The sequence below is a fragment of the Penicillium concentricum genome (assembly GCF_028827145.1).
Source record: "Penicillium concentricum strain IBT 3081 chromosome Unknown utg000001l_segment0_segment0, whole genome shotgun sequence".
NCBI classification, from domain to species: domain Eukaryota; kingdom Fungi; phylum Ascomycota; class Eurotiomycetes; order Eurotiales; family Aspergillaceae; genus Penicillium; species Penicillium concentricum.
Window position 1 is genome coordinate 3533037 of NW_026622754.1, and position 19864 is coordinate 3552900.

Genomic DNA, 19864 nt, shown 5'->3' on the forward strand with positions numbered 1-19864 from the left:
GAGTTTCACTAAGTTGAATCGCTTGTATATTGCTGAACTTGCTACATCATTAGTTGCGGGTCAAAAACTTTTGTTTCCCACCTATCTTCTCTGCCGCTGATACACCACCCCACCTCATACCTACTCTACACATTCACTGTCCGACAATATGGTGCTTGACTACAGCAAATGGGACGCCTTGGAGCTGTCCGACGACTCGGACATTGAAGTCCATCCTAATGTTGATAAGCGCTCTTTCATCCGAGCAAAGCAGGCCCAGATTCATCAGCAACGAGACCAGCGTCGCCATGAAATCAAAACCCTGAAGTACGAGAGCATTATCAATGATGGATTGCTGTCGCGCATCGATAAGCTTCTCGAATCTCTCAAGAAGCACGAAGACTCATCTGCTTCCCCCGATGAGTTCATTTTCACGACGATTATGGAGCTCGCAAGCAACCCCGCCGAAGACCAGGCCCCCGCCCCGCCGGAGGGAGTATACACACACGAAGCGGAACAACCCAAGTTTTCCCAGATGATAAGTTCACTAGTGGATCAGGTGAAGAAGGAAATTGGCGATTCTAAGCCTGAGAACCTCTTCAAGGCATACATCCAGGGCGTGAATGAACACTTGGAAAAGATCCAAGCCCTCCAGAAGGAATTGTTTGCGAAGCTTGCGCAACTTGAGAAGGAGGAAGGCGCTAAGATCACCAGTGATAAGCTACATGAAGGTTTCAACCAATCTCATGTTTCTAAGGTTGCTGAGAAGGAGAAGGAGAAGGCGGTTGCGAAAACAAAGGAGAGCTCTGTTGAGCTCCTGAACCCTGGTGCGGGAAGCTCCGCCGCCAAGGCCGATGATGAAAGCGATGAGGATGATCCTGCCGATATCGAGATTAGTCCGCTGGCAAAGAAGTTTGCTCAGCTCAAGCCTGGAGACTACAGCGCCTATCTAAACTTCATCTCAGCGAACCCAGACATTGTTGCCGAGAAAGAGACCGACGGTCTACTTGTTGAGGCATTCAACAGTCAGCTCAAGGGCAAAGATGCCTATGCTCGCCAGTGCGTGCACCAAGGTCTGCTTCTGCAATACTGCCGCTCGCTCGGCCGTGACGGTATCCAGCTGTTCTTCACTCGGTATGTCAATCTACTGCTTCCTTTTTTCAGTCAATGGCTAACATATAAACTTCCAGCATCACCACCAAGGATCACCGCGCATCAACCCTGTTCCTCAATGATGTCAATGAAACCTACAATCGAATCAAAACTCGTTCCGCTGAACTCAGCAAGGATGGCTCGGCATCCAACGATCCTGCGGGCGTAGAGCAAATCCAGCTGCACGCCGTTGACCCCAACACCAAGATCACCATCAACCTGCCCGCCGCCAATAGTGAGGACCCCACTGAGATCGAGGTACGCAAGATCTTCGATGCTTTCCCTAAAGACCTGCAAAAGGCATTGGCGACTGAGTCTTTGGACGAAGTCAACAAGGTTCTTGGCAAGATGTCCGTCGAGGAGGCAGAGGTCATTGTGGAGCAATTGGGCAATGGTGGCATGCTCAGCTTGGAGGAAGGAATCGTGGATGCCACGACAGCAGAGGGCCAGAAGAAACTGAAGGAGCTGGAAGAAGAAGGAAAGCAGGAAGTTGGTGAGCCCGGTGGTGACGTTACCGAGCTTGACTAAGGATATGCAAAAAGCGATGATGATATGAACTGAGTGTGCAATTATTTATCTTGAACTGAGAACAGGTTAACAACTACTTCCAAGCTTGTTGTGCATTTGTAACCATTCATTCTACTGTTTCAAGGTTGGCCTCTACTAGAGATACCTAATCAGAGTTAATCGGCCGGAGAAGGAAATCCGTGGTATTAACGATGCTATCAATTTGAGTGAGATACTAATTTACAAACCCCCCCAGAGACTTCGCTGCGTGGAGTTAAATAAAATAAAGAGAACAAGAGACATAGGCTGCCATATCACGGCCAGGCTACCAAATAATGCGAGGGGGGTGTAGAAAAAGCCATATCATATGAGTAAATGTGGGAAAGTTGGGAAATACCACGTCTTAACCCCGGACTCCCGAATCTTCTATCCCCCACGCGCCAAAGCAAACCACCTAGATCCCACTGGAGCCGGGAGCCTCTTGGTCTTTTCGGAGGTCGATCAACAATTCGCGGAAACGCTCCTTTCCGGAGCCGCTGGCACCGCCCGCGGAGCCCTTGCCCGAAACATCAACCAGCTTAGCAATGCGCTCCCAGCTAGTGCCACCGGCGGAGGTGTCCTCCCGGTTGGCGAGAAACTGGTCGGCCTCGGCGCGGGCGTGGGAGCGGGTCTTATCGGCCTTGTTGTTGTAGGAAACGTAGAAGTCGTCGATGTCCTCCTGTGCCTTCTTGACGGTAGCAGCCTTCTTTTCGCTGGAGACCTCTGCACGGCGGGCGATCTCAGCATCACGCTTCTCGCGCCATTCACTAGGGATTGAAAGACAGAAGTTAGCTTGGGGATCCGGGCCGAAACAAGATAAAAGCAGATCGCAAATGCTATGCGCCCCGTCATCCAGAATTCGAGATTAGACTCACCGAACAGCATCTCCCTCATCTTCGGGTTCCTGGGCGCTCTGATATCCGGTGCGGGGGAATGGTGAGCCGGAGCCGGTGATTGTGCCACCAGGAGCAACGCGCTGCATAAATGTAACCCCTGGTCAGCATACTGTATGTTCACCACCATGTACCCAATAGCCAATTCATACCTCGTTCTGATTCTGTGTCGCCACTGAGGGGAAGGATGATTCAAATTGGCCAATCTCCTCGACGGGCTCGTCACCTGCGCCGAGTAGGTCGTCCGTGCCTACGTTCTGGCCGCCGGCAACGTGGTCTTGAGAAGTAGCAAATTGGTCAGCGTCTTCACCGAGTGCAGCGCGTTCGCGGGCAAGGAAATCGTCATCGGTGGTGCTTTGAACATCGGCTACTTCGGTTTGGCCTAAATGCGGGTCATGTTAGCTCCGGTGTAAGGAGAGCAAGTAAGGTGGGTTGAGCATACCCTCAGAGAAGTCCTCTAGGGAAGGAAAACGGTCAGCCATGCTGGGAATGAATTGTTTTTGGCTGTTATATGATTGAGTAAAGAAGTTTGAGTCAAGAAGATGGTCGTGAGGAGAAGTCAAAAGGCCAGGAAGATGATGGTCATAGGAAGTAGTGTTGACAGGTGTGGCCGGGGCGGGCTCGGAGCCCCGTTGTTCTGCCGCTTCTGGGGCGGTAAGCTTATCCATGTTTCAAGCTTGGGGTACAAACCAGTTCAACTTCACTTGTAATGGAGAGGATTGAGAGTTGAGATCTTCGTTTGATATTCCTTTGGCTTTTCTCCAGTGACTTTACTTGATTGAAATTTAGTTGCAGTTCTAAAACTCACCAGTGATCTTCAATTGCTCCTTGCCTATTTGTCTTCCACGGTGATTGTGACTTGCGCTTCTTGGATCTGATAATTTCACTTCTCAGAAGCTCGCCGTCTAATTCAAGTTGCTATTTGTCATCATGGCTTTCACTGATGATGCTGTCAAAGCAAAGCTATCAGCTCTGAATGACTCACAGGAGAGCATCGTTACTGTTGCGCAATGGGTCATGTTCCACAGGTACACACACTTGCCTCGCCTTCAAAGAAACTTGCTAATTTTTTTATCTCTAACTAGACGTCATGCTGAGCGGACCGGACAAATATGGCTTCAAAAGATTCGCGACTCGCCACCTCCCAAGCGACTCAACCTGATTTACCTAGCCAATGGTACACATACCCTCCTACATCTGAGCTCTGCTCCACCTGCTAATTATATCTATAGAGGTGGCCCAGCAATCTAAAGTACGCGGAAAACATGATTTTCTCATTGCGCTATCTCCGGTTTGTCTCCTACCACCCCGCCATTGAAGCTTAAAAACTAACAGAACAATAGATAATCGTCGATGCTACATCAGCGGCTTACAAGGGCTCGTCGAATGAATACCAACAAAGGATCCGCCGAGTCGTGGAGGTCTGGAGACAACGCAATGTCTTTGACGGAGCTATTTTGGATGCAGTGGAAGCTCGCATAGATGGTAGGTCGAATCAATGGGCATGAGGGACCAGCCAAACTGATCATGTTGCAGAACTCGACAAAGCTCGTCCTACAAACAAGAAGCAAACCCTCGGAGGCTCCTTCTTCAAGGACACTTCTTCGGGATCCACTCCGTCCGAACTACAACCTCTCAACCCATTGCAGGTTGCTCTCACCAAGGCCGTCATCAACTCCAACAATTCTGCCACAACCGCTACTTCGGAGTTCGACAAGCTCCATGACCCCAAGACCCCAAAGCCTACACTGCCCGTTCATGCCGCACGTTTAAGTTCACTCTTGAAGACGCTTGCCAACGCAGAAAACTCCGTCTCCGAGGTAATCAAGTCGCGCCGCGCCTTAATCGATGGGCTCGAGAAGATCCTCCAGACCAACCGTGCAGAGCTATCGAAGGAGGAGGTCCTCAGCGCCGAGCTCTCACAGAAGAAAGCCTCGGTCGATACCAAAAAGCGGGAGGTCGAAGATGCCATTATGCGCGGTCTGCCCAGTGAAGAGTCCTCCACAAATCCCGGCGAACACAGCGGACGCGATGATTCATCTGCCCGCCCAGAAGTCGAAGCTTTGACACCTCCCCCGGTGGAAGCTATTACACCAGTGGGGTCCCCACAGCCAGAAAAGCAGCAGCTCCGCCACGGCCCTTTTACCGAAGAGGCGGACGACGACACCTTAGAATGGAACCCCATGAACATCCCCAACATTCAGGAGTCAGGCAACGGGACTGCCATCACTGATCAATCCACTGCTATTTCTCCGGACCATGACAATGACTTCGATATTACTGCCGATGGCCATGCAAAGAGGCGCAAGATCTCGCATGGCGAGGAGGACTATGCGGCTTTTGCAGGCGGCGACCTAGATGCTGATGTGGCTGACCTGCTTGCCAGTCAGGGTAAACAGTAAGTGGGCTTGACATATGGTCAACGGCAAATGTCACCTTGATAATTTATGTGCAGCGGCTGCCCTTGTTTGGTGTAATTTATTCATTTCTTTTCTATTCTATCGGCTGCCTCTTAGGCATTCTTGTTTCGGCTTATGTTGGATATCATTTATTTTCGTGTATGAAGTAACTAAATGTATGAGTTGGAGGATGTAACACAAAAGTAGATGGCCGGTTATGCGGCCTTGCGATATATTTTCAGCAGTCTTTTTAGATGTCTTTTTTAATATATATTTTCTCCTCCTCAGTTTTATAGGTAGACAGCAAAAAGAAGTGGCTTTGACTTTTCCGTTGAAAACCAAAGGGCCCACTGGCTCAAACATATGCAGTAATTGTAGCTAATATACCAATCGGTAAGCGTTGATAAAAAAAATCTATACCGTATCCTGTCGAATATGTAAAATATATGGTTGAGGCTCCCCTGCTCGTCCTTGTTCGCAGATGTAAGCCATGTTTTCTCCCTGTTCCCGGAAAATGTTGTAGATTCAGCTATATTAACACATAATGACCAGGTCACACCCGGCTGGAACATCCATATACATCGTGTCTAGGGCCTATTTACTTGCGAAAACTAAGCAACTACAGTAAATATCGATATGTAAAGGGAATTCCTGCTCTTCTGGTCACATTAACTATGAACCAATGCTAATTGAAAAAAAGACGTCATCGAAGTATATCCGGATCCAACCACCGATCTCGCGCGAAGCGGTTCGACAACTGATGCCTTCGCCCCCGATATGCCAACACAGAGCGGATATTGTTTGAAGATTCATCCTCTGGGGGTGTAGGTGGTGGCGCTGAACTGCCCCCTTTGGTTTCACAACCAGTACAATGATCATCCCCACCACGATCAGGAGGAGCAATAGCATGATCTTGCGCTTGGTGGTTCGTTTTTGATAACCCGTAGCCTATATGAGTTAGTTTCTCGTTCTAGCGATATCCAATAGAAATTGGAAGGGGGCAAGGGGGAAGAGAAATTGCCGGTAAAGACGGAACATACCACTTTAAGCTCCTTGTCCGCAGCTTTAACCTCGGTGCCCATTCGCTCGACGTTGTAATCTATACGGTCCAACATGGTTCCTTGGTCGATTATCATGCTCTGCAGTTCACGGAATATATCCGAGAGCTCAATAATTCCTTTTGCGATATCGTTGATTTCGCGCTCCCGCTGCGCAATAGCAGCATCGTTATGGCCGGTCTGCCGTTGCGAGGTCTGCTGCAACATCGTCTGCGAAAAGGACCTGTCGGCATCTGACTCCATCATCGACGGATCCGTGTATGGGTTCTGGGCTTGGGTAGGCGTGCCATCGAAGGGCGTCGCGATACCCTCGAGATCTCGTAATTCTGCACAACAAATCACCGCATTAGCATATCTGAACCAACCGATTCCGTCTCCCCAGCGGGAAGAGAGCAAGAAAGACACAAAAGAGGAAGGGTCCCATACTCCGCAAGTAAGTACTCTGCTTCTTCCTAAACCTGGCACTAGCCTCCTGCACCCTGGCAGCAAGCGAGATCTGAATATTCTTCGCCATAGTCTCCTCCCCACTCGTAACACCACCGTGCGCCTTGGACTCGCCCACCATAGTCTCGATGCGCATGATAGCGCGCTGGCAATTATGAAAGGAGCGCGTGACATCCTGCGTCAAGCGCTCGATAAAGCCCTCATCCTGCTTGCGCAGGTCCTCGTCACCGAAGCCGGGAAGCAGGTGTTTCTGATGTAGTTTGTCGAGCTGGGCGGAGTTCTGGGCGATCTTGGATAACAGTTCGGAGACCTCTTCCTGCACGTCAACCCAGCGGGGCGGGAGGAGGTCCATCTCGATGAACATGTCACCATCTTCGTCTGTTTCGGGTATTAGGTGCCTGTTTTCCTCCGGGTGCGAGGGTGTGTCGGAGAAGTCATTTGGTGTGAAGTGTGGCTTTTTGGCTGGGTGGTGGATTAGGGATTGGCGGTAGGAGAGGTAGCTGGATTTGGTGGAGTGTTAGTTGTTATGTCTTGTAGGCTGGGCTTTATAGTATTTCTTTTCTTTTTTTTTTGGTCTCTTTCCGGCGCTGACGGGTTGCGCCTGGGGTAGGGTATATTGGGGTTGCATACAGGTTGGTGCGATCCCGCCACATTGTGAGGGCGTTGGAGGAATGCAGTTGTTTTGGGGTTTATTTTGGTGAGGTTACAGGAACCATGATCAGATGCGAGTGTTTGGGATTGAATTGCAGGGAGCTCCCCACACGGAAGGGGTCACGTATGCCCAGGTATCCATCATGTAATCTGTGGTTTTGTCCACGTGGGGGTAATTTTGGTATGGGTAAGGCAGGTTCAAGACCTATACATATTTCTACATATTCTCCGGTATTGAAAAGATGTCTTCAAATATTATCACTGTAAATGGCTTGGTGCTCAATGGCACATTGGATTTTCGAGTAACACATATCAACCTAAATAGGTATATGGATGCTCTCAAATGCAAATTCGACGGTTAACAGAGTTGAAGAACAGCTATATTCTGTGAAGGCTATTATATGTCAAATGCTGTATAGTCTGTTTGGTTCTAGATCTACTAGTATAAATCCACCCCACAGTCTACAGCAACCCTACGAAGTAGGATAGGACTAAAAGATAAAAAAGAAATCAAAAAACAAAAGCCAAGACCTTCCTAATGTGATTAGGCTTCATGGCTCTCTGCATACTACCAGCATAGCCCTGGAGCCCCGAGACCAAGCTTTCTTGAGATTAGATTGGGATCATATATTCCGTAAGATGTAAGAAATATAGTAGATACCTTGGAAAGAAGTCTATGCAGATCAAAACATAAAGCTCAAAGAAAACCAGATGTCCACTGTGGCAACATTTCAGCCCATTCAGCCCTGGGAGGGTCCTACCGCCCTGAGATGAAACGACGCTGACTGGGCACCTCAGGCACGCTATTTTGGTCTCGTAAGGCTGTTCCCCTTTAACCCTCTTCTTCATTTGACCCCTCCCTTACTTTGTACTTTCCCATCTACATTCATCATGGTATGTCTCTGATCCCCAAGCTTATCTTCCAGATTCCCATGTTGTGTTGTCGAAAATAAAACCCCCACATTGCGGGGCATCATTTGAACCTCACTGACCATCGCATTCTCTAGGCTGATTCCCTCACCGAAGAGCAAGTGTCCGAGTACAAGGAGGCCTTCTCCCTGTTTGTAAGTGGCTCCATATACAATTTGCCACCGTGATAGAAAACATGCTGACCACGAGTTTGTTTGGCGAAATAGGACAAGGATGGCGATGGTACGTGTGGTTGCGCCCGACAGCTCGGTTGAGCCCACAGCAGTGTCCTCTGCTGTCGAATCTGAAAAGAAAATCATTCTAACATACAATCCTACCAACAGGACAAATCACCACCAAGGAGCTTGGCACCGTCATGCGCTCGCTGGGCCAGAACCCCTCCGAGTCCGAACTGCAGGATATGATCAACGAGGTTGACGCCGACAACAACGGCACCATTGACTTCCCCGGTACCTACCCATCCCCCACTAGTATAAATGAGAGACGGCTATTGACGTGCGCTAGAATTTCTCACCATGATGGCTCGTAAGATGAAGGATACCGATTCCGAGGAGGAGATCCGTGAGGCATTCAAGGTCTTCGATCGCGATAACAACGGTTTCATTTCCGCCGCCGAGCTGCGCCACGTTATGACTTCCATCGGTGAGAAACTGACCGACGACGAGGTTGACGAGATGATCCGCGAGGCGGACCAGGATGGCGATGGCCGGATCGACTGTATGTTTTGGAAACAATCTTGGAGCCTACCGGCACTTGCCTTCCCAAATGCTAACCTATCCATCTCTATACAGACAACGAGTTCGTCCAGCTCATGATGCAAAAATAAACGACGCATTCGCACCGTGCGCCTTTTTCCATGTTAGCTGACGTCGCGGTTTTTTTAACGAGAATGTTTCTCTTTTCAATTTTCCAATACCGATTTCCTGTAGTCTATGCTAGGCTATACATCTTGGATGATTTACGATCAAGCGTGTGCTTTGAAATGCAGACGGAATGGGCTGGGCGGTACTTTGGGTCAAGTGTTCATAATATAGGAATGATGGCGCTCTCCCTATAAGCCTAACAGTGCTGGGCTTGTTTCAACGTCGCCACCTTGTTAGCCAGCCATGTCCACAAAACCCCGTAGCAAGCGTATAAGAAATAACTATCCATCCATACCAAATCCCAACAATTTGAGCATCCAACTATCGATTAAACCTCAAAACCTCCATAAACTGCCTCGCAACATCTGCCCCAGACCACGGATCAGGATCATCCTCAGCACGCTCACCAACCACAGAGCCAACCTCATCAACATTAGTATCAACCCTAGCATCAAGCCCAGACCCAGCCTCCTTCCACCTCCTCAATCGATCCTTGACCTCCCTCCCAACATTCGGAATCAGAATCGCCTCCCGAGCCTCAACACCCAATCTCCCCCAAAACTCTCGAATCAGTGATGCAGTCGCCGCATATTCCGCATCGATATCCGACTCCTCAATCGCAGAGCTAGCGAGGTCGATACCCGCAGCCCCAATATCCACATCATCATCACCGCCAGCACCAACGCCAGCACCAACGCCAGCTCCAACACCAGCACCAAATGAACCATCCTCCCGGTCCACAGGAATCGCCTCCACAACTGACGGACCGCGCCATTCAATCTCAATGACCGTTCCACGCACCCGCGCTGTCGGGAACGTCTGCCGCACGTCACCAAGACGCACACGGAAGTCACCAACCTCATAGACGATCCCGTTTGGGACAGCTAGCGTGAGCCGGTGGGCCCAGAAGGGTTGACAAGCGTAGGTGAAATGCTGGAAGAGAGTTCCGTATGACGAAGGGGGAACAGTTGTCATGACCATTGGCGGGGAAGGGGAGTGGTCCGGCGCGATGCCATTTACGGGACCAGGTGCGCCTGTTGTATTTTGGGGTTGGTTTTGGCTTGGTGCTGGGGCTGGTTTCTCAGCCTCTGAGGTGTAGATGAAGCCGTGCGTTGGGTAGTGGGTTAATGAGAGGAATTGCATGTAACGGGGGTTTAGGGGTTTCTTGTTTGAGTTTGAGGAGGCGGGGAGCAGGCCTGGAGTGTCGCGGAGGAGCTTTTGTTCCAGACCCCAGCGGCCGATTGGAGTTAGTTCTTCATTTGGGAAGGCGGCGCGGAGGCGCTCTGTTACTAATTGGAGGGCTGTTGAGGCATTTGGGTTTGAAGGGATGAAGTAGACACTTTGTGGTGTTAGTTTGGGGGGGGTTTGTATTAGATTGGCAGAGGGGATTTACCCTGTGATAGGCATTTTTTATGTTTGTTTCCTTCTTATATTGTGGCGGACGCAAAAGAAGTTGGACTGATGGTCACAGCAGTGAGCTGTGGGGTATCAACTGGGAAATTGATGAGTTGAAAAGATGGCGGTGATGAGTTTCCAAGTAGTCTTCAGTCCTGCTGGAGATTGATTTAGGGAATCTGTAGCAGGTAGCGACCATGCAATATAGATATAGAGATCGATAAGAATGATGATCAAGTTCAGTGCCAAGAGAATGACAAAAGAGGAGTCCTAAACAGACTTGGAGCTTTTCAATCTATACATTTTGATTAGTATAAGTATTGACTAGGAGAAGAATCCGGTACCTTTTGACAATTCAATGTTTCTCTTATGATGTTGTTCTGGAGAATTGACGATTCTCCAGATGAAAGCCATAAATGCAAACAGTGCAAACATCTACTCAACTTCAAACCAAATCTTCCTGCTTTTGATAATTCCAAAGTTTCTTTAATGGCAATATTTCAAGATTGCAATATTGCAGTTGGACTTCTAATGATGAAATTTTTTTTTTTTTTCCTTTTTAGCTCTCGAAGATATTATACTCGAAAGTTCAGCCTTATGGTGAGCCTCTCTTCTCAATACCAATCCCTTTGGCCCCATCCCAAAGCAGACAATGGTATCTAAAGTAGACAATGGGACCCAAAGGTAGACAATGATATCCAAAGGTACGTATGTAGACAATGGTATCAATGCTATTAATACTCCAATATTGTCGCTTTGCATGTTACTATCCGATCTGAACAAGATTAATTGAGAGTCAGGGGGGTCTCAGAAAGCACAGCCCTGAGAGACACTTTTATTGGTCTAGACTTGACCATACTCTAATAATATATATATAGGATTGGACCCTGGCAGTCCCTTATTGCGTGGCCTGGTGTGAAAGGGGTGACATTCTCAAATTGCACCAATCATCATTTGACCCTGTGCATCATCCATGCCTTCTAAAAGCCACCAAGGACGATCAATGGAGCTCCAACTCGGCCGTGTCTCCCCTTCGCAGAGACCTCTCAGAATCCATGACATGCCCGCATTGTGTAAAAATGTCTCCATTTTCCTCCTTTGGCTACTCCAACTCTCACATTATTCTCTAGACATGTCGACCTTTGCTGGTCTCTCGAATTGAACTTGTACATCACTCCTTCTTTGGGCTTATGACCGTTCTTTTGTTACTTTTTGTTTTGCACCCCCTACTCCATTATGTATAACAAACGCAAAAACCGACCTCTATTAACAGCCATTTTCCTGATTATCGCGACATACTTTTTTTTCTTCTGGCTGCCTAGTACAAAAACACACCGAGTTCGCCTACCAAAGCCAATCTCTAGAAAAGACAGCACCATTCGGGAAGATGCCATTCGACTAGATAAAGTCACCGAGAGATTTCCCGTTACGGAGTACATCCCACTGCCAAAAGGTTCGGCGAAAATCCCCCGCATCCAGCATAAATTTCCCAAAGAAACCAGCAGCGAGCGCAAGGCCAGACTCGAGAAGCGCGATGCTGTGAAGGAGGCGTTTCTTCATTCATGGAATGGATATAAGGATCATGCGTGGATGCGAGACGAGGTGAAACCCCGCACTGGAGGGTACCAGGATTCATTCAATGGCTGGGGTGCCACGCTTGTTGATTCGCTAGATGCGCTTGTGATTATGGGACTGGACGATGAGCTACAGCTGGCTCTGGAGGCTCTGGAGGAAATCGACTTTACAACGACTAAGAGCAGGCATGTTCCTTTGTTTGAGATCGTCATTCGCTATATGGGTGGCTTTATTGCTGCCCATGACCTCACCAAGGGCAAACACCCTATTCTACTGAGGAAGGCTGTCGAACTGGGTGAGATGATTTTCAATGCGTTTGACACGCATAATCGCATGCCCCAACTGTACTGGGAGTGGACTAGGTATGCCAAAATATACAATATCCAATGAGAACTTGAGACTGATAATACCCAGGTCCGCCCAAGGCAAAGAAATCACACCATCTTCACGCACAAGCTTAGCGGAAATGGGCTCCTTGACAATGGAATTCACTCGTCTGACCCAATTGACCGGTGACCCTAAGTACTACGATGCCGTGCAGCGAATTATGAACGAGCTCCAGATCGGACAAGACAAGACCCGGATGCCTGGGTTGTGGCCGACATGGATTAACACCGACCTAATGAAGTTTGATGACTCCGAGTTCACCGTCGGCGGGGCTGCCGATTCTGCGTACGAGTACTTGCCCAAAGAACACATTCTCCTAGGCGCACAGACGGACAAATATCACCGGATGTACGAAAAGGCCATTAAAACATTTAACGAGAATCTGCTGTTCAGAGGAATGACCCAGGACGCGGACCAGCACATTCTTTTCGCCGCCAACGCCGTTGCACAGTGGGGTGACTCGAAGACCCTCCAGTATGCGCCTGACCATCTCAAGTGTTTCATGGGTGGCACCGTGGCTATTGGGGCCAAGGTCTTCAATCGGCCGGAGGATATGTATGTTGCCCGGGGACTTACCGACGGCTGTGTCTGGGCATATGATGTTATGCCTACGGGGATTATGCCGGAGATATTCAAGGTCAGCCCTTGCAAGGACATGGACGAGTGTCCGTGGGATGAAGAGCAGTGGATGTCGGATGTCATGTCGCGGTCTATTGATACCGAGGAGGACCGCGAGAAAGCGAGGGTCCGCATTGAGGCTGAGAGTCTACCACCAGGTGTGACTAGTGTTCGAGACGCATCATACAAGCTTAGGTACGGGTTTATCTCATCTCTCGTGTTGCAACTCACTAACATAATATCCGTCTAGACCAGAAGCTCTCGAGTCCCTGTTCGTCATGTACCGGATTACTGGAGATAAGACTCTTCAGGACTCCGCGTGGCGCATGTTTCAGAACATTGATAAGGCGACTCGGACTAATTTTGGCCATTCATCTATCAACGATGTGCGTAATTCGAACCCAAAACACCAGGACAAAATGGAGAGCTTTTGGCTTGCAGAGACTTTGAAGTACCTCTATCTCATCTTTTCTGAGCCAAATCATATCAGTTTGGACGACTATGTGCTGTATGTTTGCACCGAGCTGTGTTTATCCTGTCTTCATGCGCTAATAATTCTCTTTTCAGGAGCACCGAAGCCCATCCTTTCAAGCGGCCAAAGAACTGAAGCGTTATAACATTGAGATTCTGTGTACATCTTTTATCATCAGCAATTTTCGATTTGATCCGACAGGACCGGCGTTACAGGCATTATATTATGACTTTCAATATCATACACAGCATCAACTTCCTCCACAGGCGCCATAGCAAAAGATATCCCAATCCCCGATTTATCTATGCAAGGAGCCATAATACAAAAAATAAAATTATACATAAGCAGAAACATCAACAGAATTAACCTTCAAATCCTCGTCCTCCCGCCTCCTCAGCGCCGCTTCATCCTCATATTGAATCGAGTACCGAACCTCCTTATGGATAACCATTCTATCCTCCCCATCCCCTTGCTCGGTCGCAACACTCGCATGTCTAGTATGCGACCTTGGCATAAGTTCAATTAAATCTGATGCCATTGAAAAGGACCCCACAGACCCAGCCCTCACACCATTCTTCCCCTTTTCCATCTTCTGTAATCTCTGCTTCTTGCGCGGCGGGCTAAGTGGGAACATCGACCGACGCATTGGCGCAAGCACGGTAGGGGACCTACCACTATCCCCATCCCTTCGATTATTTCCAAGTGCTCCGCGCGCATGGGGAGTGGTATCAACACACAACGGAGGACCCTGACTCGGCCCCTGAGTCTCTGAGTGTCGCAATCCAGAACCAGAACCACTAATGACCGGAGTAACGAGAGGCCATGACCCTGTACTTGCTATTTTTCTCTGTATGCGAGAATGCGACATGGATCTTGAAGCGGTATCCGATCTCGATCTCGTGCCTGACCCAGACCCAGACGCGGTCTTCGAGCCTTCTTTCGTGCCGTTTGATCTTGACGCGCTACTTTCCAGCGTCGAGTCACCGGCTGTACCGTAGTTCGTGCTGACGGCTGCCATAAAGGGTCGGAGACAGAATACACTGCATGCGACTAGGGCGTAGTGGAGCTCGACTTGCATCCAAACTGTTGGTTCGACGGCGGCGAGGGTTGTGTCTTCGTTGTTTAGAGCAGTATGGAGGGTTGAGATGTGGACCAAAGAGAAGATTATGAGACTGGGATTGTGCGGTCAGGTTTGAGATCGGGGATGCGGATGTGAATGCGGATGCGGATTACTCACGGAAAGCGGAATATAAATGCGAAGCCGACGGCTAGTTTGCGGCGAACGGACATGAAGAGGCCTTTTAGGAGGATCACAGCGAGGAGGAAGAGGAGGAGCTCGGTTATAACGTCGACTGCTGCGATGAATTGCCATCGTATGTACTATTTTTGCGAGATGAGAGATGGCTTCAGGGGAGTTGATGCATGGTAGATCATTGGTGGTTTTACATACCAAGTTGTGGCATTGGCCGCTGTCATTCCTCCAGGGAGTGTTTAGCTCACAGTTGACTAGGACAATGAATATAGCCGGGATAACCCAGGCAGTACACAGAGCTAGTGTTGCCCAAGATGCGCGGTTATGTGGTTTCTGTGGCGTGAGGCGGAGGTAGATCGCCACGACACAGCATTTGGAGAGATAGATGATTATCAGCGCGATGATATCGCTTGTTGCAATTAACTAGGTAGCTGCTCAGTTTGGTTCCATTGATACAAAGCAATAGAATATGAAATGGCAACTTACAGCCTGGATTTGATCGAGTCGACCATCCTTCAATAACGATGTAGAAGTCCCGAATCCGCGCGAGCATGCATAAAAGACGAGACTTGATTGCACCACAGCGACAGCCTATGCAGTAATTTAAACAACATGTTAGCCGTGTGCTCAAGCAACCCATCCAACCTAACTCGACTCTTCAAGCCCCAACTCACCGTAGCACCCAACAGAACCCAATCATCGCGCGCAAACGGCGGAATCAGCATGAGCCGCACATACACCCGAATCAAGAAACATGCCAGGGACACAACCAATCCCATAGCAGCAGTGATTATCACCCACGCGCCATGGTGCAAGTCATCGACGACCTCGAAGGGCGGCGACTGGCCTGGCGGCACATACGGGCCCATGGCAGTGGGGGGGAGCAGTAGCCCCAGCAAACAGCGGACTCTAGACAAGTATTCTTCTCGGGGTTATCATTTATATCATGTGGGTGGATATAATGCAGTCTTATTTGTAATGGCTTATCAACACAGACACAGAAACGACGGTGCAAGGCTGTCAGATCTGGCAGCCATGTGGGCTGGATGGCAGGACGGGAATAAATTGAAGAAGGGGTTTGATTTGAGACGCTCGGATACGTTGTATAGAAAAGCGGAAGCAGGAGGTATGTAGGCGTCAAGGCAATGCGATAACGATTGAGCTATGTTCCGTTTCTGCTATGCAATTGTGATTGTTTCTGCCTTGGGGGATCATATGCCGATACCCGATAGAAACATGGACTATCGAGTCCAGGCATATACGTCAGTCGGGCTGGTGGGATTCGTTCGATATACCATACTGGAGGGTGTACATTTGGATGCGCATGGCCGGTTTATCCCTTTCTTCCGTTGGAGAGTGGAAATGATGCCAATTATTATGATTTTTGGTGTAAGTTTAGGTCATTTGGTTGGAATGATGATCTGCCTCCTCTCCCTCACGTCAAACGTCAAACTTTGTGGTAGGACGGAGTACGTCCGTTGTGGGTGCGCTGCTCTAGGGCATGGCGGCCCGCTGTAGGGTCGTCGATCAGCATGCACCCTTGAGAATCAGGCTATGGGTCTTTACGAGGTAGTCATCCGATAGGCCAGGTGGCTTGCTTTTGAGCAAATAAAGCGAGGGGCTTATGCATTCACCCGCCATTTCGAGACATGAAGTGTGGCGGAATTGTCTGGAGGATGGGCATCAAAGGGATGTGCGACCGGGATTAATATGGTTAGAGGGTTAGCGCGAGTGATGCATCAAGAATGGATCGGGTGGTGGTGCCGCGTTCAAGGGATTAGGATTGTTTATATCTCGAACTTTGCGTTGTCTCTCATTTTGGTGACTTCTAAGAGAGAAACAAGTCATTATGTTCTGTACAATTGCACTAAAATTTGAGGATTTAAAGTAGAGTTACAACCCCAACAGTCAGTCCAGACATCAATATCTCCCAAGTTCAAAGATGCTAGATCGACAAACCCCCCTTGGGCATGCAAGGATTGGGATCCCATTCCGGGCAAAGAGTCAAGGGATAATAAACCCCAAAAATAAGTTTCAACAATCCCATTCCCAATTAGATTTAATGCAGCACCTTCTATCAAACAACGATGTATCATTCGGATTGCTGCTTAGGTGTTTCGAGGGGTTGTTCTCTCCCACATGGCGCCCGAGAATGTTCTCAAGCCATGCCTTGCTCCCACGTCGATACCACGCTTCGATCCCTGAAACTCAGTGGTTATGATTCCAGTCCTTTGAGTTTTCTCCTAATACCTCCTCCTTTTGGTTACTGCCTTTTTTTTTGTTGGCTTTATTAGAGGTTGCTTTTGTCGGGAGCTTTTATACTTCGTATCCTAGATTCTTCGGGGCGTCGAGTTGCCAGGTGATATAGGCTTTTGTTTTTATTCTCGCAACCCCCTGTTTTCTTGCGGGGAATTCTTTGTCTCATCTTCGGTATATTTCAATCTAGTCGTTTAGTTACGCGCGCAATCATGACGATCTCAGGCAAGTCCAGGCCTGACTCGCAGCAGACGATGACTGTCCTTGAGGACGACGAGGGGTATGAGCAGAAAGGCCTTGTTGAGCCTCGGTATATGGGCACGCTGGCAGATCGGCGTGATATGAATGCTCTTGGTCGAGTGCAGGTTCTCCGAGTAAGTTGCTTTTCTCTTGTTATTTCGGTTGTGTTGGTCTTGTTAACATCACGAAGAGAAACTTTCGGTTTATCTCTATTGTTGGGTTTGGATGCACATTGATCTGCACATGGGAAGTTATCTTGACGTACGTGCTACTCCCTGCATACAGTGATCATGCAGACCACTGACTCCATTAATAGATTGCTGGCGGCTGGCTTGACCGATGGCGGTACCGCGGGCTTGATATGGGGGTTCATCGGCGTTTCACTCGGGTTTACCCTTGTCTATGCCAGTATTGCTGAGATGGCCTCGATGTATGTGACTGATAGCTTTCTTCCACTGGCTAGATCGCCGCTAATCAATCGAATAGGGCCCCCACTGCTGGTGGTCAGTATCATTGGGTGTCGGAGTTCGCACCAAAGAGAGGACAAAAGTACCTCAGCTATATCACAGGTAACATAACTAACCCCTGTCTGAGTCTAACTAGCTAACATAACATCTCAGGATGGCTTTCTGCAATGGGGTGGCAATGCGCCATCGTGTCCATCGCCTACCTTGCTGGCACAATCATTCAAGGCTTGATCGTCTTGAATCGGCCAGATTATGACTTCCAGAGATGGCATGGCACCATGCTCGTAATTGCCATCTCGACATTCTCAATTTTATTCAATACCTTCCTAGCCAAGAATCTTCCCTTCGTGGAAGGATTGATCTTGATCATCCATGTTGTTGGCCTGTTCGCCATCATCATTCCATTGTGGGTACTCGCACCACGCAACAATGCCCGCGCAGTTTTCACAACGTTCAACAACGGGGGCGGCTGGGATAGCCCTGGGACAGCAACACTAGTCGGCTTGTCTACTACCATAACATCCATGCTTGGTTATGATTGCTCGGTTCATATGTGTAAGAAAGAGCTTTATAAATAACCTTAAGACCTGGTACATCATGCTGACTTTCAAAAGCCGAAGAAATCAAAGACGCATCAGAAACACTCCCAAAGGCAATGATGACCTCTGTCGCCGTAAACGGCGTGTTGGGACTTATCATGTTGGTCACACTGTGCTTCACACTAGGCGATATCGACAGTGTGCTCGATACCCCGACGAGATTCCCGTTTATCCAGATATTTTACAATACCACAGGTAGCATCGCTGCGACAAACGCCATGACGTCCGTTCTGGTAGTGACGCTAACCGCCAGCACAATTACTGAAGTGGCAACAGCATCGCGCCAGCTCTGGTCGTTTGCCCGGGACGAGGGGCTGCCATGTTCGTCGTTTTTCGCATATGTAAGTCACGTCTTCTCCCTGTTCTAGCCCCTACATGACCAGAAACAAGACTTGTTGATTCAGCTATATTAACATGTAACCACCAGGTCGCACCAGGCTGGAACATCCCCATCAACTCCGTGATGGTGTCTCTAGTCATCACAGTGCTACTATCGATGATCAACATTGGGTCGCAGGTTGCTCTTAACGCGGTCATCTCGCTCACCATCACATCCTTGTTGTCCGCGTATATCATCTCGATCGGGTGTGTATTTCTGAAACGTGTTCGGGGCGAGCCACTCCCACACCACCGGTGGTCACTTGGGAAATATGGCATGGCGGTGAATCTTGGGGCGTTGGCGTTCCTCTGTCCGATTTTCGTCTTTGCGTTCTTTCCCCTGTCGACGGGTGTTACCGTTGAAACAATGAACTGGAGCGTGGCGATGTATGTTGGCATCATTGGATCTGCGTCGATTTATTACGTGGTTTGGGGAAGACATCATTTTATTCCGCCTGTGGCCTTGGTTCAGAGGGATGAAAATAATTAAGGTGGCGTTTGGTTTGGTTGGATTGGAGTGTTTTGTCTTTTTTCTTCCCTGTTATTATTTTTCTGTCTATGTTTTGGCTGCTGGGGGATTGTGTATTTAGATGATGTGATGACATGACGTACTCCATATATAGTCACGATCTTGAGATTATGCTGTTATTACTTCGTATCTTTAAGTACCATTATTCTGTCATATTCGAAGACCAGTCTATATGGTACAATAATGAGGCGGCCACCCCTATTCGCGTTGATAGTTACTCGATTGAGAAGTCTCGGAGACTTCCAAGAGCACGGGGTCGATCATTCAGCCGGTCATCGGCAAAATTAAGTTATCAGATGGAACCCGTCAGCCCAAGGTTTCTTCCCCTGAAACACCAAGGCCACACTAAGTTGTACGTAAAGCCCAAAGCCCAGCATTCTTACTCGGCATGACAAAGAAGATAGAGTGGATGCAACAATAGCCCAAATGCAGTGCCATTAGTACGCGCCAAAAGTCCCGGAGATGAGCTATCTGTCAAGGAGTTAGCTCGCAATAACGGCAGAGAGTGGTTTCAAGCTATCTGTTATTATCGAATCAATGACCAGCCCATTAGTGAATCTTCTAGGCTGAAAGCGTCAGAGGTGATCTTTTTTGTTTACAACACCGAGTACCGAGTACTCTTTTTCTAGAACGTCCTCCGACCCACTGATTGATCTCGGCCTGGCATCCCCACTTTTGACCAAATGGTTGGGAAATTGATTTACCGAGCGTTAGGGAGATATAAGCTAGCGGAGGTGGAGGGAGCTGTGATGGGCCAACGGAATACACAAGATTGGCCCGG

At 48.8% G+C, this 19864-nt stretch overlaps 9 protein-coding genes across 9 annotated transcripts; 5 read left to right on the top strand and 4 right to left on the bottom strand.

Annotated features, from left to right (window-relative positions):
• Positions 1-148: 148 nt before the first annotated feature.
• Positions 149-1659, top strand: N7517_001334 (Hsp90 co-chaperone CDC37; the record flags this gene model as incomplete). Its single annotated transcript, XM_056719064.1, has 2 exons — positions 149-1113; positions 1170-1659. The coding sequence occupies 2 exons, from the start codon at positions 149-151 to the stop codon at positions 1657-1659; spliced, it is 1455 nt and encodes a 484-aa protein (XP_056583199.1).
• A 433-nt stretch (positions 1660-2092) lies between these two features.
• N7517_001335 (clathrin light chain CLC1) lies at positions 2093-3238 on the bottom strand (the record flags this gene model as incomplete). Its single annotated transcript, XM_056719065.1, has 4 exons — positions 2093-2444; positions 2553-2653; positions 2723-2952; positions 3013-3238. The coding sequence occupies 4 exons, from the start codon at positions 3236-3238 to the stop codon at positions 2093-2095; spliced, it is 909 nt and encodes a 302-aa protein (XP_056583200.1).
• Positions 3239-3500: 262 nt separating this feature from the next.
• Positions 3501-4972, top strand: N7517_001336 (CTD-interacting domain-containing protein; the record flags this gene model as incomplete). Its single annotated transcript, XM_056719066.1, has 5 exons — positions 3501-3598; positions 3656-3747; positions 3803-3861; positions 3914-4055; positions 4107-4972. 5 exons carry the CDS (start codon positions 3501-3503, stop codon positions 4970-4972), a joined length of 1257 nt encoding a protein of 418 aa, XP_056583201.1.
• A 669-nt stretch (positions 4973-5641) lies between these two features.
• On the bottom strand, positions 5642-7124 carry N7517_001337 (t-SNARE syntaxin TLG2; the record flags this gene model as incomplete). The annotated part of the gene is made up of 4 exons (XM_056719067.1): positions 5642-5917; positions 6010-6353; positions 6454-6971; positions 7102-7124. 4 exons carry the CDS (start codon positions 7122-7124, stop codon positions 5642-5644), a joined length of 1161 nt encoding a protein of 386 aa, XP_056583202.1.
• Positions 7125-8013: 889 nt separating this feature from the next.
• N7517_001338 (calmodulin) lies at positions 8014-8878 on the top strand (the record flags this gene model as incomplete). Its single annotated transcript, XM_056719068.1, has 6 exons — positions 8014-8016; positions 8130-8186; positions 8259-8274; positions 8376-8501; positions 8557-8769; positions 8844-8878. The coding sequence occupies 6 exons, from the start codon at positions 8014-8016 to the stop codon at positions 8876-8878; spliced, it is 450 nt and encodes a 149-aa protein (XP_056583203.1).
• A 358-nt stretch (positions 8879-9236) lies between these two features.
• On the bottom strand, positions 9237-10322 carry N7517_001339 (uncharacterized protein; the record flags this gene model as incomplete). Its single annotated transcript, XM_056719069.1, has 2 exons — positions 9237-10254; positions 10309-10322. 2 exons carry the CDS (start codon positions 10320-10322, stop codon positions 9237-9239), a joined length of 1032 nt encoding a protein of 343 aa, XP_056583204.1.
• Positions 10323-11546: 1224 nt separating this feature from the next.
• On the top strand, positions 11547-13497 carry N7517_001340 (glycoside hydrolase family 47 protein; the record flags this gene model as incomplete). Its single annotated transcript, XM_056719070.1, has 4 exons — positions 11547-12247; positions 12300-13085; positions 13141-13398; positions 13458-13497. The coding sequence occupies 4 exons, from the start codon at positions 11547-11549 to the stop codon at positions 13495-13497; spliced, it is 1785 nt and encodes a 594-aa protein (XP_056583205.1).
• Positions 13498-13696: 199 nt separating this feature from the next.
• Positions 13697-15483, bottom strand: N7517_001341 (uncharacterized protein; the record flags this gene model as incomplete). Its single annotated transcript, XM_056719071.1, has 5 exons — positions 13697-14534; positions 14600-14742; positions 14813-15037; positions 15101-15205; positions 15289-15483. 5 exons carry the CDS (start codon positions 15481-15483, stop codon positions 13697-13699), a joined length of 1506 nt encoding a protein of 501 aa, XP_056583206.1.
• Positions 15484-17082: 1599 nt separating this feature from the next.
• Positions 17083-19044, top strand: N7517_001342 (putative GABA permease; the record flags this gene model as incomplete). The annotated part of the gene is made up of 7 exons (XM_056719072.1): positions 17083-17244; positions 17301-17371; positions 17427-17540; positions 17597-17679; positions 17731-18132; positions 18192-18517; positions 18604-19044. The coding sequence occupies 7 exons, from the start codon at positions 17083-17085 to the stop codon at positions 19042-19044; spliced, it is 1599 nt and encodes a 532-aa protein (XP_056583207.1).
• Between the last annotated feature and the right edge of the window lie 820 nt (positions 19045-19864).